This window comes from Rhinolophus ferrumequinum, chromosome X (assembly GCF_004115265.2).
Source record: "Rhinolophus ferrumequinum isolate MPI-CBG mRhiFer1 chromosome X, mRhiFer1_v1.p, whole genome shotgun sequence".
Taxonomy (NCBI): domain Eukaryota; kingdom Metazoa; phylum Chordata; class Mammalia; order Chiroptera; family Rhinolophidae; genus Rhinolophus; species Rhinolophus ferrumequinum.
This window is the reverse complement of record NC_046284.1, coordinates 96,860,479-96,878,920: the sequence shown is the minus strand read 5'-3', so window position 1 is coordinate 96,878,920 and position 18,442 is coordinate 96,860,479. Positions and strand designations below refer to the sequence as shown.

The 18,442-nt window shown below is 33.4% G+C and overlaps 1 protein-coding gene across 1 annotated transcript in view; it reads left to right on the top strand.

Annotated features, from left to right (window-relative positions):
- Positions 1–18,442, top strand: part of CFAP47 (cilia and flagella associated protein 47) — a 374,965-nt gene that overhangs the window by 309,974 nt on the left and 46,549 nt on the right. The window contains exons 55-57 of the mRNA XM_033099951.1: positions 122–226; positions 3,609–3,765; positions 6,097–6,192. Of these exons, the coding sequence (XP_032955842.1) occupies positions 122–226; positions 3,609–3,765; positions 6,097–6,192 (358 nt within the window). The remainder of the gene's footprint in view (positions 1–121; positions 227–3,608; positions 3,766–6,096; positions 6,193–18,442) is intronic.

The window sequence follows — 18,442 nt, the reverse complement described above, 5'->3', positions numbered from 1 at the left end:
TAAATAATGATATAAAAAACTTGCTTCTCATCTTATATATACCCTACCTAGCACACAGAGATGCTGACTGGAACAAAAGTATTCATTGTTTTGTTTCTCTTTTTCTTCTAAATTTACACAGCTAACTGTACTTCCCTTCTCCACCAAAGAGGTACCTGTTGATTTTCATCCTTCCGGTCTTGGAAGAACTGGTCATCAAGCTTCTATTATCTTCCATTGTGCTCAGGTATGATAGAGTATTCTTGGACCAAGTCAAGTTCATTACATTTCAGTGTCAACAAATAAGTAACTCTTATTCATTCAGTTGACATCTTTTGCAAGCAGAACAAGTTTATTGTAAACTATTCATTAAATGAACTTTTGGGAATACAGTATACATCATGAATGTGTGGGCATTTAAAGAAGGCATTTTAAATTCTTAGATTGCTTGAATGAAGGAGAATATACACCCAGATTTAAAACAGGTATTTTAATGTAAATGCCAAATTGCTGGCACCAAGGAGCTCACAAAAGTCTGTCATCTGTGATGCAGTGGAATCAAATATAATACAGGGGTCCCAACGTCCGTGCGGGACTTGTGGTGACTAAAGTGTCTCTTTTCCAAAACAATGTGTAATTTACCTTTAGAAAAAAGAAATTGAGGCTGTTACATTTCCTACATGATTACTAACTTATACATGACCTGAAGCAATATTACGGAAGTACGCTTAACTCAAAAATATTAAAGAAAAGAAATAGTAATCCTTCTCATACAGAAGGGAAAGTACAATGGAGATTATTTTCTTTTACAAAAATAATTTTAACAAGGCAGGTCTTTCAAATCAGTGCTTCATAGCAGGGTTAGCCCCTTCATCATACTTAATTATTGGTGACAATTTAGTTGCTTGCATTTCTGGTAAAAATTACATCTATTCAAGGATGATCTGGCACTTCAGCAGAGCAATTATCAGTTCTCCATCTTAATAGCTTTAGAAAATCCTAGCCTAGAAGTTGGACGTGAAATTTTTAATCAAACACAAAAGAACTCAAACAAGTAAGTAATCAAATCAAACCTTTTGTAAATCAGTTTTACACTGGTGCTTGATTTCAGTCACTAAGCATCTTCTGAGTTGTAGCCAATCTCCAAGGATTCATCTGTAGTTAGACTGCAATCATCACTCATCCTTTCTTTCTGCTACAGGGTCCAGACCCCTTCAGTTTTTTCAATGTACTGCCCTACCTTTGTGATTTTTCTTGCCATTCCTTTTTTCTTTTTTTGCCTTTACTTTTTCTTTCCTTCCTCTTTTATTTAATTCATCCAGTCAATATTCTTTGCAAGCAAAACCAGTTCATCTTAAAGTATCAATTGAATGAACTTTTGAAAATACAGTATATATTATATATGTGTAGGCATCTAAGAAAGATAGTTTTTAAAATAAAATTTTAGGATTTACTTTTCTAAGTCTATGAGTTTACAATTATAGTAACCATTAGGGAAAAACTCATATAGATTTCTGTCCCTCTCTTGATTTCACTGATAGAAACGTTTGAACTGACATGTACAACTGAATAACTGATTAATCTAAAATCTAGTAATGGCAATTCTTATGGGATAAGTTTTAACTATTATTAAACTTGTTTGTTACTCTTTGCTGAACTTAAGGAAATGGCTGTAGTTTTTTATTTATTTCATGTGTTTCTGATTTGGATCCATGTACAGAGCTTTGCATTGTAAAAATACAACCCTAGGCTAAAGTTGTGTGTGCAGATTTTGAATCCTAAGATAAATATCGTTAGGATATCACAACTGCAGAGAGCATGAACTCACATTATACTGTCAGATTCTCTAAATGAGATTGTTACTGTATATCAGAATAAGAGGAATAATAATATAGGCAGCAAATGTGGTAATTGGACTTCTCTTTGGTACCAAACGTTACGTTCTGAGATTTTTTTTGTCTTGGTTTTCAGTTGTTTTATTTCCAAATAGTTGACATTATTTATTTCATTTGTACTTGACTGGGTGACTTGCTGCATCTAAAGGACAGAATAGCATCAATGAAGGAAAGAAGACAAGGTCAAGGTGGTTTTATTACCCAGCAGGAGTCTATGATTCTGCAGCCTGTGTCTGTGGAAAACTTTGTTAATTCTTAGACAACTCCAGTACCCTTGAACTCTGCTCAGTGTGCAAGACAGATTTACTGTCTTTTACCTTCACTTGTTTTATGTTTCAGAAACATTGGGGTTGGATGTTTAAGATTTGACGGTGTCTCCTTTCAAAGAAGTTTGAGATATAGATGGGCTAAAAAAAATGTTCCTTGTTTTTCTTAATGCACATGTTTGTTGGGATGCTTTTGAATGTCTCTCTCTGAACCCAGGGGGGTATTTTAAGCAATGCTAGGGCAGTTGTTGCGTACTAGTGTTCAGTAGTGGTGGGATGTGGTTTAACTTAGAAGCGCCAGTATTCCAGGATATTTGGCAAAACATGAAAACATAACCTTGTTTTTGTAGTTAGGCTCATTCAGAATAACCTCATTTCTGCCATCCAGGATTTATTTAAGTAGCCAAAAAGTAAATGATTTACGTAAAACAGTTGTTAATGTAGTTGAACCCAGTCAGTTAATTACATGTAATCAAGTTAGGATATCGTAAGTGAAAATATAGTGAGTTTACATTATGCAAGTAGAATCTCTAACTAAAAATAATGCAGCCATTTGAAGATAATATGCGGATGAAACTTGCCTTTAATCCTACTAAGAGACAACATTTTATAGATTTCCTGTTTCCACCATTGCCACTGTGAAACAATCTTAAGGCAAGTTTACTTCTTCTTCCTGGAATTTGGGCTTGGAAACATCTATGTAGTTGGAGAGATTATAAACTAGGTCATAGTTTTTTGGCTTTTATTTAATGACCTCGTGATTCATCTGCAACGTTAGCAGAGCGTTCAGTGCAGAACTGAGTCACAGTCTGTTGTACTCTTAGGGAACTTTTATTCTAAGTGAATATAAAGGGAACATTTCCAACAGAGCCTTGCAGGCTTATGAAGCATAGTTAAGAACGATGGTCACATTCGATCTCCACATAATTTTTGAGCCCTTCTTCCACATCATGTGCTAACAGAAAAATTAAATATTATGGCATGCAGCTGTACAAACTGCCTTGTAATGGGACTTCAATCTGTGCCTCACCTTCTCTTCTCACTTTATGTGGTACCTATATGAATTTCATTTGAAATTCACCCTAAGATTTTGGAAACTTTGTCCAGTTTGTTAGACAAGTTAACTTTAAAAATTAATGAAACACCTTGAGCAGAAATGTAAGGTTTTTATTAAGATATCTCTTTAATGTTGCTACACATAACCTTATATGCATTGAAATATGTTTAATATTTGAATATTGGTCTTGTACCCTCCTTTATATCAGTGTAAAAACACATTGATCAATTTTTTTCCCAATAAAATCAAAAGGAATTGGTAAAAGGAAGAAAATATAAGACAGTGTATGTTAAATATTAACAACAAAACGTTTTTATCTGCAAAAATTTTTACATGTATTACATTTATTAAGGGTCGCAAATAAAATGGATGCAATTATAACATGTGTTATGAATGTCTATCTTTAAACAGTTTAAAGAATGGAAATTCCTCTTATCTGGAGTAGGACTATATCCCCAGCCTCAAGAAATAGAAATAACAACCACATACATTCATTCTCATTCACCTGTTATTATATCTTTCCAAAATCCCACCAAGGAAGAAGTTTTAATCAATATGTTACTAACAAGTAAGTTGATTTTTTTATATTTTACCTGTTACTCTGTAATTATTAATCAAACTTATTTTATCATAGACTCTGCATTTTAGATGTAGTGGACACTTTAGAGCTCCATTAGCTCAGCGGCATCATTTTATAAAAGAGAAAACATAAGGTGTGAATGATGAAGTGTCTTGGCTAAAATCACAGCTTGTAAATGCTGGAGCCAGAATCATAAATTAGAAATTAGATTTCAAGTTCTTCTAATTTTATCTGTAAATCTAAACATGTAAATTAGTAGACATTTAAGATTCTTATGATTATTATTCAAATATGCCAATGCTTATTAAAAGTTTATAGAAATTCTAGTGTTCTGATATTGTTTCCTCCATTTTCTTTATAAACAGTATATTTGGATTAAATTTTGGCTCTAATCAAGCTTGGTCCTTTTTTTCATGTCATGTTGAGGATGCATGTTTTTAAATTACATTGTGTGGAGTCTTTGATCGCTTTTTATTAAATGACCAAATAATGTGAGTCTGAAATAAAAATCAACTCATGAGTTTTGTCAAATACATTTTAAATTTAATATTGGACATTACTATTACTAGTTTTAGCTTTTCAACTATTATTACTGTTAATACTAAAACTACTGCTACTACTATGATCTATTTTATATAGTTCAAATGTTGGGCTAAAAGGAATACATATGTTAAGTTTTTGATATAAATAACCAACTTACTCTCCAGAATGGTTATACTGTTGGAATTCATGCTACCATCAGGAGTACATTACAGACATTACCTATTTTCCTGAGCCTTATAAGTCCTAACCAGTAGCATTCTCTTTAATCTCCATCAATACTCATATGATTGGAGAAAAATAGTATTTTGTCATCATTGCAAATTTATTATTTTTTGATTAATGCGGAAGCTGAACACTATTACTTACCTATCGGAGTTTTCATGTCTTCATGCTCTTGGTATGAAATAATTGAGAAAAATTAAGAACATAGTGTCATCTAATATAAAATTCCCTTTTAATACTTTGGCTGTGATGAGGAGAGACATGCCAGTACTTAGTAAAAGTTGGTTGCAGGCTCAAGGAAGTCAGCATTTTCATATGGAACAGACGTAAGCATGTGTATCAGCAGAAGGAAGAAGCTGGGATTAAGCAGGAGTGAAAGCAATAAAGGAGGGAGGATTTAACTGATCGCTAAGGCTCTGGAAGGACTGGGATCAGAGTGGAGGTAGAAGGAAAAGCCATGGACAGGAGGGGCAAGAGAAAACAAATAAAAAGTAGACAAGTTCTTAGGTTAGTAGAGGGGCTTTGTAATTAAGAGCAGTTTTGTTTACATTTTCATCTGAGAAAAGGAGATACAGTAGGTTCGAAGAGGGACACTGTGGTTTGAAATAACTGCTAGAGGGAAAGGAAGACACAGCTGACAAAATTCAAATATAACTGTATTGTGTTTGGCTGGGATTACAAACCATACATTTAGATACATACCAAAAAAATATGTGTTTGTAAAGTTTCTACCAGTTGCAGGGCTCAGAATTACTGGTGTGGGAGTACACAAGGCTGATAGATGGATCATAGCAGGAAATGAAATATTCAGGGGAGGTACAAATCATAACTATGAGAGTGTTAGAATGACGCTGGGTGGTGAACATACAGTGTGATATATCAATGATGTATTACAGAATTGTATGGTTGAAACCTGTGCAGTTTTACTAACCATTATCATACCCAATAAATTTCAATTAAGTAAAAAAAAGAAAAAGAAACAACAACAACAACAAAAAACACACCGTAAGTCCTGGGATGTAATGTACAGCATAGGGAATATAGTCAATAATATTGTGATAGCGTGGTATGGTGTTTGATGGTTGCTGGACTTACCGCGGTGATCACTTCTTTAGGTATATAAATGCTCAATAACTATGGTGTACACTGAAACTAATATAATATTGTATGTTAGCTATATTTCAATAAAAATCCTTCTAAAAAGTAAGTATAATATAAAGAAAAAATCTAATGGAAAAGTAGCAAGAGAATTTGTATCATAAACCTAATTGTGCATTAAAACTTTAATATAAAAATTAATAAAGAGAAAATGAAATTACAAGAATTTATGAGTTGATTTTATAATATTTCTTGAACATTAGGAGAAAACCATATATAATATTGGATATGTTCTTCAAAAGCGCCATTTAAATCTCATCTTAAAATGTACTTTGAAAATAATCATCTGAGAAATTTCCTATTAGAGGAGAGTTTTGATTCTATTTCATTCTCCACTGATGTTTTTTTCTCTTGAATATGACATTGAAGTGTAATATCTCTTTATATTTTTATTAGATCAGGCAAAGCCCAAGAATTTCACCCTTGGCATTCACTGCAATAGCTTCCTCATTGAGACTTCTGCCTTCAAGTTTAATCTCGATCACACACAAGGTACAGGATTTCTTCCTTATTTTCTGCCATTCTGTGTGCCATTGCATTTCAGAGGTAATAAAATATGTCTGTTGTATTAATAAATATTTGATAAAAATTAAATATAGTATAATTTAAAAATGTTGACACAAATTTTAGTAAATCACTAGAAAAACAGGGATTGTATAGCCTTTATGTATATTCATTACATCTTCACTGTTTTTCATTCCATACCACATAAGTACAATTTGTAAAATAATTGAATGTCATACTACTTAATGCATAAGTGTGTGAGCCAAAGAAAATTTTAGAAAACTAAAAATAACTAGTGTGCTAAAGTTAGTCACACTTATGAAAAATAATTGCATGTTTGCAAAGCTAATGAGTTCTTGAAAATTTATTATAGAGTATACATCAATTTGTACTTACATCAATCATCCCACCTGCATATTGATGAATAGGAAAAAATCTATGGCATAAGAAATAATTAAGATGCTTTAAAATCAAAAGCTCAAAAAATATGAATTTGCTTAAAATAATGTTGTTTTAATTACAAAAATCTAATCAAAATAGTTATGGTAGATATGATAAAATATGAATTATCTTTACATAATTAATACAAAAATACTAACTGAAATCAGTAACTACTACTAACATCTCAATACAAATGGATTCATGGCTTTCTTTCATATTTCTTGTAGTCATTTCAATCAACATCCTAAATCTCATTAATTCATTTCCTTTGATATTCACAGCAACTCTATGGTGTAGGTGAGGTGTTAGTCTTATTGAATCAAGGAAATTGAATTTCAGAAACCTTAACTTACACAAAATCAAAACAGTTGCTTAATGGCAAAGCTGAACCTCTTGGTTCTGACTTCAGAGTCCTCGTTTTCTGTATCTTTGCAATACATTAAAAGGAGTATGAACAAGAGTTCACAAAAGAGGGAGTACACACGGCCAAAGAATGATTGAAACTATGTTCAAGGTCACTAATACTCAGATGTTGATTTAAGTGATAGCCACCTAAGTGGTTTTTTTCCCCCTCATTATTATATATCATACTGTAGCACTAGAGAATAAGGTGTTGCTTTACAAATCTACATATGCATAAAATTAGACCTAGGACCTAGGTTCTAGGTCCTAGGTTCTAGGCCCTAGGTCAAAAATACAGGGATTGGGCATTAACACTCGTAGACCAAGAATCTGTATTCTGGTTTTGACTCTAACATGGAAAAGCTGTGTTAGCTTGAGCTAGTTTATGTACTCTTTAGACCCCATTTTGGACATTATAAAAAATGAAAGTCATTTTTACCTAATAGGATATTTTTTTGAAGAACATATGCAATTGTGTGTGTGAAGATATTTCTAAACTCTAACATTATTTACAAGTATTGATTATTAGTATTATTTGTGTAGGTGGAAAAATAGCTAAACACGAAGATAGATTCCTGATTTTTTTGTTTTATAAGAAACAAGACCTAGCACACTACCAATACATGCCAGGAAATATATTTCTGAAAAATGAATAAGGAAATAAATAACAGGTTTTTTTCCTTCTGAAATCCATTTTGTCATTTAGGTGAAACAATTACTAGACAAATGATTTTAATTTTCATCAATTACTCATTGATGAAATAGTCTTGTTACCTTGGTGAATACCAGTTTTCTAGAAAAGGATTTCTTACAGAACAATAGATAATATATTTCTATATTTATGTCTATAGTTTAAAGTATCCAACTTTGTAGATATATGTCTATTTTTAAAGTAATCCAAACTTGTTCTTCCTTTTGATATCCCTAATCCTTTATATATTCTACTTTATTCAACATTTTCATTTTAAAAATATTGCCGAATTTCGTTATTCATATACCACCTTCACAAATTTTGGCATACCTATATGATATGGTATCACCTATATGATAATTTATAATGTTTTAATGGAAAACAGTATCACTTGCCATGAGCAATAGCAGTGTACTCTATGCTAGGAACTCTTTTAAACATTTTACAGATATTAATTGATGTAGTCCTCACAACAACCCTACGAGATAGATTCTGTTAACACCCTTCTGTTACAGGTGAGTATACTGAAATATGTAGGAGTTATGTCCAAGGTCACACCCACAGTATATATGCTGGAGCTCAGGTTTGTATGTAGGGCTTGGGCTCTTACCCAACTACCACTCAATACTGTTATAAATAGAAGACAGCTGTAAAACATCAATCAATGAATAATGGAAGAAAAATGTTAAATATCTATCAAAGTTTTACTCAGACGTATCTTAAGTATCACTGTTGCAAAACAGATTTGCTGGGAAGCAGTCTCTGAGAAGGAGGTTAGTGTGCAAGAAGTTTATTGGGAGGGCTCTTAGGATCACCACTGGGGGAAGAGAATGAAGCAAGACTGAACACAGGGAGAAAAAAGGTGGGGACAAAGGTGACAGTTCACATCATGGCAAGCACTGAAACTAGGATAGCTCTTCAGAGTTGCCCCAATTTGGGATGAAGAGGCCACGATTTTATACCTTCATCCCCTCTCCCCGACTGCCCAGATCAATCCATTATTAAATGCAGTCTGCCCCAAGAAAGGAGTTTGAACTTGGTCAGGTGACTCTTCAGCTGAAGGCAGTGCTCCCAGAGAAGAATACCTATCTAGGTACTGTATCCTGGCAATAATGTCGGTAGCTTGGGGAATAGCCATGAAGATATATTCCTCTTTTCACTAGAAGCATTATTGTTTGCTTTTCTGATACATATCTAAATGATTTAAAATATGACGAGAAGTAGGAGTCAAGGTTCATTTTATTCATTATGTACGAGGTCTGACAATTAAGTTCACGAACTTGTTGCAACGATGTTGCTAACCTTTTTTGATATCAGAGGGATTATTCATTATGAATTTATGCCAACTGGACAAACAGTTAACCAAGTTTACTATTTGGAAGTGCTGAAAAGGCTGTGTGAAAAAGTTAGACAACCTGAACTTTTCACCAGCAATTCACAGCTCTCGCATTAGGATAATGTACCAGCTCACACGGCACTGTCTGTGAGGGAGTTTTTAGCCGGAAAACAAATAACTGTATTGCAACAACTTCCCTACTCACCTGATCTGGCCCCCAGTGACTTCTTTCTTTACACGAAAATAAAGGAAATATTGAAAGGAGGACATTTTGATAACATTCAGGACATCGAGGGTAATACGCCGACAGCTCTGATGGCCATTCCAGAAAAACAGTTCCAAAATTGCTCTGAAGGGTGGACTAGGCACTGGCATCGGTGCATAGCTTCCCAAGGGGAGTACTTCGAAGGTGACCATAGTGATATTCAGCACTGAGGTATGTAGCACTTTTTCTAGGATGAGTTTGCAAACTTAATTGTCCGACCTTGTGTACCAGTATGTCCTAGCACCATTTATACAGGAGGCATCCATCCATTCCTTCATTGAATTGCAGTGACACTTTTCTCCCAAATCGGTGACAGTGTGTGAGTTTGGTTTTGGATTCTCTCTTCAGTTCCAGTTGTCTATTCGTCTGTCTTTGCGTCAATATCATACTATTTAACTGCTATGGCTATATGGGAAGTCTTGATATGTGGAAACATAAATCCTTCAAATTTTTCCTCTTCTTCAAGATTTTCTTAGTTATTCTAGATCCTTTGCACTTAGAATCAGCTAGTTAATTTCCAGGCACACACACATACCCCTGCTGGGACGTTTATTTGAATAATATTGAAACTGTACATTGATTTGGGGGCAACCAGCATCTTAGAAGTATTGAGTTATTGAGTCTTTCAATCCAAGAACGTGCTGTCTCCCTCCATTTATCCAAATGGCTGTCTATTTCTTCAATATTTATTTAAAAGGCCATCTTTTCCCCACTGATTTGATATGTCAACATTATCATAGACTACGCTGCCATATGTGCTTGGGTTCTTTCAGGGTTATCTCTACTTATTCCACTTATCTGTGTTTAAGGCCAGAACTACACTATTTTAATTAGAGAAGCTTTATAATGTGATTTAATATGTGTTGAGGATAGCTTTCTCACATTATTTTACTTTTCAGGGTTTTACTGGCTATTCTTCCATGTTCATTTATCCATATGAACTTTATAATAAACTTGACTACCTCCAGAGAAAACCTGATGAAATATTTATTGAGATTGTTTTAAATTTATAATTTAAATTATAACTAAATCATAATTTATATATTATTACTAAATTTTAATTTAAATTATAACTAAATTGTAACTTTATACATGTAGAAAAAAATGACATTTTTGTGATATTGAATCATTGTATCGATGTCCATTTTAAGTGTTTTCACTAGTTCATCAACTTTGTATCTTCCGAAATGTTTAAAATTTAATTTTTTAACATTTTTTTGCATGTGTTCTAATGGACAAATCATGTTCTAAACCATTTTAGATCACCTCTTAAAAAATGACAATAATATTAACAATCTCTCTCATTCTCTTTCTGATAGTAGAGTGACAGAAATATACAATTTGCTGTCACATAACACAAGTTTACTTTTATGATGATTTGTACTTAATATTTTATTACTGATTTTAAATGCAACAGCTTCCTATTTATTACATTTTTTCTTATTGTTTTCTAAATAACAAAAGGCTTTGTTTAAAACGATGTTTTCTCTGCTCAAGAAGAGAAAACTTTTAATCATTTTCATGAGAAATATTAATACATTTAAAAGTACTGTTATATAATGACTATTATATCACTTTAGTACTCTTGATGTTCCATGATGTAGTGATAAAAGAATTAGCACACCATTCAGGACATTTTACACAATGTTAATAATTTCTGTAAGATCTAATTAAATTTTATCTTTAGTTTAAAGGAAAAGATTTAGAGTTTCAATTTAGGTTGTTGTCATCAGAGTAATCACAATATTAGGGAATCATACTTCTAGTTAGATAAAGATTCCTGGCAGAAAAGATAGAAAAAAACATTTATCCATGTTCCTTTCTTCCACATAAATTAATTTTTCTCTTCAAAAGATGAGGTCTTTATTTTTCCACATAATTTTCTACATATAATTAAAACTAACTAGATATAATTTTAGTGTAATATTCGTGTAACCTTTAAAAATTTCAGTATTCTGTTTCAGCCTTATTTAGATATAGATATAGATACATGTAGGTAGACAGATAAATGTTACGTAACATACCCCTTTCTTCTTTGAGAGTGAATGCCTCTGCTGTCAACATGAGGCCATTCAATTGGCTGATAGAAGATGTGCTTTGAGTTCCAGGAAGCAGAACTTGCAGATTTAGCATTGCTGTCTCCATTTGACTTTTTGTAAATTGTATTTTCAAAAATTTTGCCCATTTTAAATGATATTTTTTTATAGCTGGCATTAATTTGTACAACTTTTTCATATTATCCATTAAAAAACATTTTCAATATCTCCCTGAGAGATATTTCTTCTGATCTACTGTTTCTTTAGTGTGTTTGAGTATAGAATTTTTGTCATACGTTTTTCTTTTTGCAATTTTATGGTAAAATAGTCCTGTCTTATATATCCTATGGGACACCTATCTTAGTTGAAAAAGTTTTCTCCTTCAAAAATTGTGAAAATAGACTACTAATTTTTTCCAAGACTTTTAGAGTTTAAAAAAATATTTAAATATGCAGTTCATCTGGAAATTATTTTTGTTTCATGTGAAAAATTTTCCATTTGTTTTTCCTTTCACTAGATAGCAAGTTGTGATGGGATCATTTGTGAAATAAGACCAGATCCTTCTCACTGAATAGAGACATCATTAATATAAATAATATATGAATGATACATTATATATTAATCATAAATATAAATCGATAGTAATTTAGAAACTAATTTATATGGAAATATATTATTATATAATGTAGTGATGTATAATTGAATATATTAACTACTTAATATATTCAATATTATTACTATGTTAATTTATGGATATGTTAATAAGATAATATATGCATACACACACTAATGATCTATTAGTGTTTATTCCATATGTTTCATTAATTAATTTGTCTATAACTGGCCAGTACCTTTTTATAAATTGTAATTTTTTATAGTATATGTTAATATCTGACAAGGCTAGTCCCTTTCTCTGTTCTCCGTATAACACATCAAAAACCGAGGATATAAATTATTAATTTTGATGTTTAAAAAATAGCCCATCATCATCACAGGATATTTGGGAAGTAAGAACAAAACTTTATCAGTGACTATAATATTTCATCTTAAAACAATAATTCTTACAGTTTTTCATGTGCCATTTGATAAATCATTTAATTTCTCTTCTGCTTCATATTACCTGTCCATAATATTGAAGTGGAGACATACATAACTCAAATGCTTGTTTTTGCAAAATGATTTCATAAATTCTCAAGAGAGGATTCCACAGTTACAACTAGGTTATTGCCAGTGAATGAAAGTCAAAATTCTTCCTCCAGAATAAAATGATACAATTTTTTATTTTTATGTTGTTATATTTTATAAAGAATTATGCACAATCCTCAAAATGAGAAAGTACGTTTTTAAGCAATATGAGTTATTCCAAGGATGATTCAATAAGACGATATTCTAATTCAGCATTAATCCAAATAACAAATGTGAAACCAAAACTCTGTCTTAAGGCAGTTTATACATGTAGAGGATATAGAAATTATAGGATAATAATTTTGCTTAGTGTTGTTGCTGTTGCTTTCACTAATTAATTTTCATGTTATTCTAATTTCGGAATCCTTGCTACAATCAATAGAAATTACACACTCAAAGAATATGAATTTTAGAATTTAATAGCTTTAAAGGCAACAATCATATTTTCTCAATTCTTATTTACTAGACATTTAGCAAAGTGTAAAATACTAGCATTTTAAAAGAATATATAATTAACTCCTGTCTAGTGTAAGTCCATTTCATCAAGAAATAAAAGCTGCTACATTTAAAACAGATTGCTACTAATATGACTTCAAAAAAACAATAAATTATCTCCAGAAGAGAAACAGACCAAAATGGATTAAAAAGTAGTACATCTTTAGGTATCACTGTATTTAAAAATTCCATTATCATAAACAACATTTAAGAGAAACATGTTTCATAGAAAGTTTCTTGGTAACAAAATATTTTTTTTTAAAAGATTTTATTGGGGAAGGGGAACAGGACTTTATTGGGGAACAGTGTGTACTTCCAGGACATTTTTTTCCAAGTCAAGGTGTTGTCCTTTCACTCTTAGTTGTGCAGGGTGCCGTTCAGCTTCAAGTTGTTGCCCTTTCAGTCTTAGTTGTGGAGGGCACAGCTCAGCTCCAGGTTTAGTTGCCGTTGCTAGTTGCAGGGGACTCAGCTCACCATCCCTTGTGGGAGTCGAACCGGCAACCTTGTGGTTGAGAGGACGTGCTCCAACCAACTGAGCCATCCAGGAGCTCAGTGGCAGCTCAGCTCAAGGTGCCGTGTTCAATCTTAGTTGCAGGGGGCGCTGCCCACCATCCCTTGCGGGACTCGAGGAACTGAACTGGCAGCCTTGTGGTTGAGAGCCCACTGGCCCATGTGGGAATCGAACCGGCAGCCTTCGGAGTTAGGAGCACAGAGCTCCAACTGCCTGAGTCACCGGGCCGGCCCCATAAAATATTTTAATCACCCAGTAAATGGTTCGTAGAAATAGTGTCTTTCTGATAGGGTTACAGTGAACTCTGCCCTGCCACCAGTTAGTACAAATTTAGGCAAGAAACTTCTCTAGACCTTTTTTTCTCATTTTAAAAATCTGACACTTGACATTTCCAGATTCTGCTCAGCAATGTTTAAATGTTTAGCAATGGGAAAAACATTTCTCATACTCATAACAACAATAAAAAGATGGGAAAACTGTAATTTCATAACTAAAAAAAAAAAAATCAGAGAGTTGAAGTCACAGGGAAATCAACCAGTCCAAAAATCTAAGCAAAGACTGGTGCCTACAGAGAGATACTAGACACAAGTGCAGTTTTATCTGTGGACAAAACTGCAGTGGCACACTTTTAAGAAGAGTTCAGCTAGGGAGTTTGGAGGATTGAGAACACTGAATGTGCAGTGATGAAAGAGTAGAAATAGCCCAAGGGCTGGAGACATTGGGACAGTGGCACCCTCTTGGAACCTTTCCCCCCAAAAAACACCACTGGTGCTCACAGAGGAGAGTGGAGAAACTTCTGAAAAATTATCCTTTGTGATGCAGACTTGGAGAAGGGTGTTTCAGCTTCTCTGAGAAAGTCTTGAAAATCTTCCTGGACCTTCTCTCTTTTATTCCCTGTGGAACAAAAGCCTTAGCATACGTGGTAAAGAACAACAAATATTGAATCCCGTAGGACACTAGTAAAAACCTGTTTCAGCTGGAAGGACAGAGAAAAAAAAAATTCTAATTCTGGGAAGGACCAGGAAAACACATAAGACACAGAATTACAGAAAGTGGAGGGACAGTGGATTTGGTTCAATTAAGCATACATATAATTGCAACAACAGAAGGCAGAATGATAGGTAAGACTACCACAGATGAAAAGAAGAAATGTTTAAAAAATAATAGGGTGAGTATTAAAAAAACAACGCCTAGGCAAATCATATTTTAACTGTTGAAAACAAGCAACAAAAAGAAAATCTTAAAGGTAGCCAGATTAAAAAAAAAAACAAAAGGCATTGCGTACAGAAAAATAACGACTTCTCGTCATAAACCATGGAAGCTAGATCATAATGGAGTAGTGTCTTTAGTGATTAAAGAAAAAAATACGGTCAATCCATAATTCTATACGAAGCACAAAAATACTTCTTAAAATGCATAATTAAAGACTTCTTTAAGTCAATATACATAAACCAGTTGCATTTCTATATGCTAGCAATGGACAATTAGAGTTTGACATTAAAAATGGCATTTACAATTCCAACAAAAGCCTCTGCAATTGTAGGTAAATATCTACCAAAATACGTACAGAATGTTTATACTGAATAGTAGAAAACAGTTCTGGAAGAAATCCAGTAAGCCTAAGTAAAAGGGGGCTATATCATGCTCATTTCTTGAGGACCTACTAATTCTTAAAATGTCAATGCTCTACAATTTGATATATAGATCCAATGCATGCCCAATCTATTTCTCATCAGAGTTTTTTTCAGTTATTGATAATCTGGCTCTAAATGTAAGTGAAAAGGCAACTAGAATGTCTCAAAAAAATTGAGAAGGAAAACAAAATTGAAAGACTTACACTAATAGATTTTAAGATAGACCCCAAAACTCCATTGATTTGTACTGGCTAAGCATAGACATGCAGACACTCTGTACTGACTGAAGATAGTCACAAAGATCAAATGAACAGAAGAGAAAAACTCAGATTTAGACCCACATGAATATAGTCAACTGAATGTTTTGGGGTCTGAAGAACTATTAAATACATAATTGATGCAAGCAAGGTCCACTGATGGATGATCAAATCAGGTGGTGAAAGTTCAAAGAGAGAGGGAGTGTTTGCATCACCTCAAAGTATTTCCACCAAATATTAAGTATAAAGGAAAAAGACTAACTTTACATTGGAGAACCGGGCAGATACAACCTTAACCAAATATCAAAGATTAACATGACCAGTAGTAAAAATATCAATGTCATGTATCCCCTGATAACTGGACACTAAAAAGGGGAAATAAACTCTCTGGTATTATTCCCCAAAATGTATATATACTCAATCTTATCATAAGAAAACATCAGACAAACTCAAACTGAGGGGAATTCTATAAAATAAATTAGCAATACTCTTTAAAAGTGTCAAGGTTATAAAAGGCAAGGAAATGCTGAGTGAGTCACAGACTAAAGGAGACCCAAGGAAACGGCATTTAAATGCAATGCAAAATCTTGGATTGGAACCTCTGATATAAAATAACATCCGTGGAATAACTAATGATATCTGAATAAAGTACATAGTTTAGTTAATCATTTTTTACCACTACTACTGTCTTAGTTTTGATAATTGTACATTTCTAAAAAGAAAGTTAAAAAAAGTCTGTTAGAAAATATTTTCTCTGGAATTATTCCAAATACCAACTATTTTTGAATTTTATTGTTAAAATCAATGCATATTTTATAATTTCTGTAAGGCTGTGTGAGTCTTTGTGGGTAAATTGGGATGGTAATGTGATGATAAATTGAGTTTTGGTTGCTACTGTACAAAAAGTAGAACAAGGACAATTCCAAACCTGGGCATTTAGTTTATGTTAATTCCTTAAAAATTACTGATATATGATTAAAATCATGTGGAATGCTTACAATAAAAGCAGACATGAATAGTAATAATAGCACTGATAGATGAAGAGCAAGTTCTAACACATTAATTTTATTTTGCTAAACTCTTAGATCTTGGAAAATATATAATAATTACGTTCTTCATTTTCTACAAGGTGCTAGACAGATGCCATTATATGGTCCTTGTGATACAAGTCTGTGCTTTCAGTGTATTGAACACTTGTAGCCAAAACTTCTGGTAAATGGTCATCACACTGTCTATCATTATAGTCACTTTCTTCTTTATGCTTTCAACAACCTTGTCCATCTTCCTCCATCTATTCAGTAGGTAAAACCACAGCCATGGTGAATTAGAGATTGTTGCATTAATACTGTATAACAAACAACCCTGTAATCTCAATGTCTTGTAACCAGAAACATTTATTTGTCTTCCTCATGGATCTGCTGATTAGCTGGGACACTCTTCTTTAGATTGTACATCAGGACTGCTCTGTATGTTTCCTCATTCTGGGACATACCTAGAACGTATTTCTTGTTTTTTTCATTGTGGCTGTAAGAGGCACAAGAGGGAAAGTAAAAATATAACATACTTCTTAAGGTCTCAACTTGAATGCTATCACCTACACCCACATTCTACTGGTCAAATTATGTCATGCTTAGTATCAGTGGAGATGGGAAATACTCTGCCTACCTTAACATGGGAAACATCAAAGTCAAATCACAATCAAAGTATGGCCATGGTTACCTTATATAATTATAAAGAGGAGGAAAGACCTATCAGGGAAAATGATCCGATCTACCACACCAGACACAAACCAACTCTCTGCTCTTTCTACACTTGCACACATAGCTGAATATGGCTGGAGGACAAAGAAAAAAAAACAAAACAAAAAAACCTCTGACTTAGCTTCCATTGCTAGGGCCAAATTGTTTATACTCAATCCAGCCCCTCCACTTGAGCTCCTGATCCCACCTCTTCTTCTTTATTCAACGACCTTGACTCTCAGTTATCCCTCATTTTACCTATATCTGCAATGTTCCCATTGACTGGGTGATTCCCACAGTATATACCAGCATGTTATAATCTCAGTATATATAAATGAACACCTTGATCTAAAGGCCTCTGCAGCTACCAACCCATTTTTCTCCTTATTTGAAGTGAAATTCTTGGAAAGAATCATCTGTACTCATTGTCTTTATTCTCAATTCTCTAACTCACTTCAGTGAGGATTTGATCCTGACAATTCAACTGAAATTGCTTTTGTCAAGGAGATCATGACTTTCATGTTACAATATCAGTAGGTCAATGCTATGTCCTTATCTTACTTTATTTCTCAATAGCATTTAACATAGTTGACTTTCCTCTCCCTTAGCTATTAGTATATTCACTTGGCTTTTGGTTTACCTCCTATGTCATGGTTCAGTCCTTCCGAATCTTTTCTGTGTCTTATTTGCTATCAGAACTCTAGATGTTGGCTTGATTTAGGGCTCAGTCTTGCCTCTTCTCCAGTTATATTATCTTCCTGCTCATTTCTCTCAGGCTTGTGGATACCGTTACACACCACGACCTCTTAATTTACATCTCTAACACCAAACTTTCCCTTGAGCTTTAACTGCATATTTTCTTCCCCACGTGGATATCTAGTAGGTATGTCTTACTAAATATTACTCTTGATATGCTTGTCCCCGCACACTTACACTAATTTATTCCTCAAAGATTTCTCCATCTCAGTTGATGGCACCATAATTATCTGGTTTATCTTGCTGAAAAACTAGGAGTCATACTTGATTCACCTTTTTTTTCTCATTGCGAATTTCCAGCCCATCAGTAAATACTGAGAGCAAAACCATAAAATATATATCCCATTTCTGACCACTTTTTACTGCCTCCACCACTTTCACCCTAGTCTACACCAGCTGCACTATTGCAGAAGCTTCCTTTATTTCAGTTTTTAACCCTACACTCTAATTCCCACACAGTAGACAGAATGATCTTTGGTAGAACATAAAT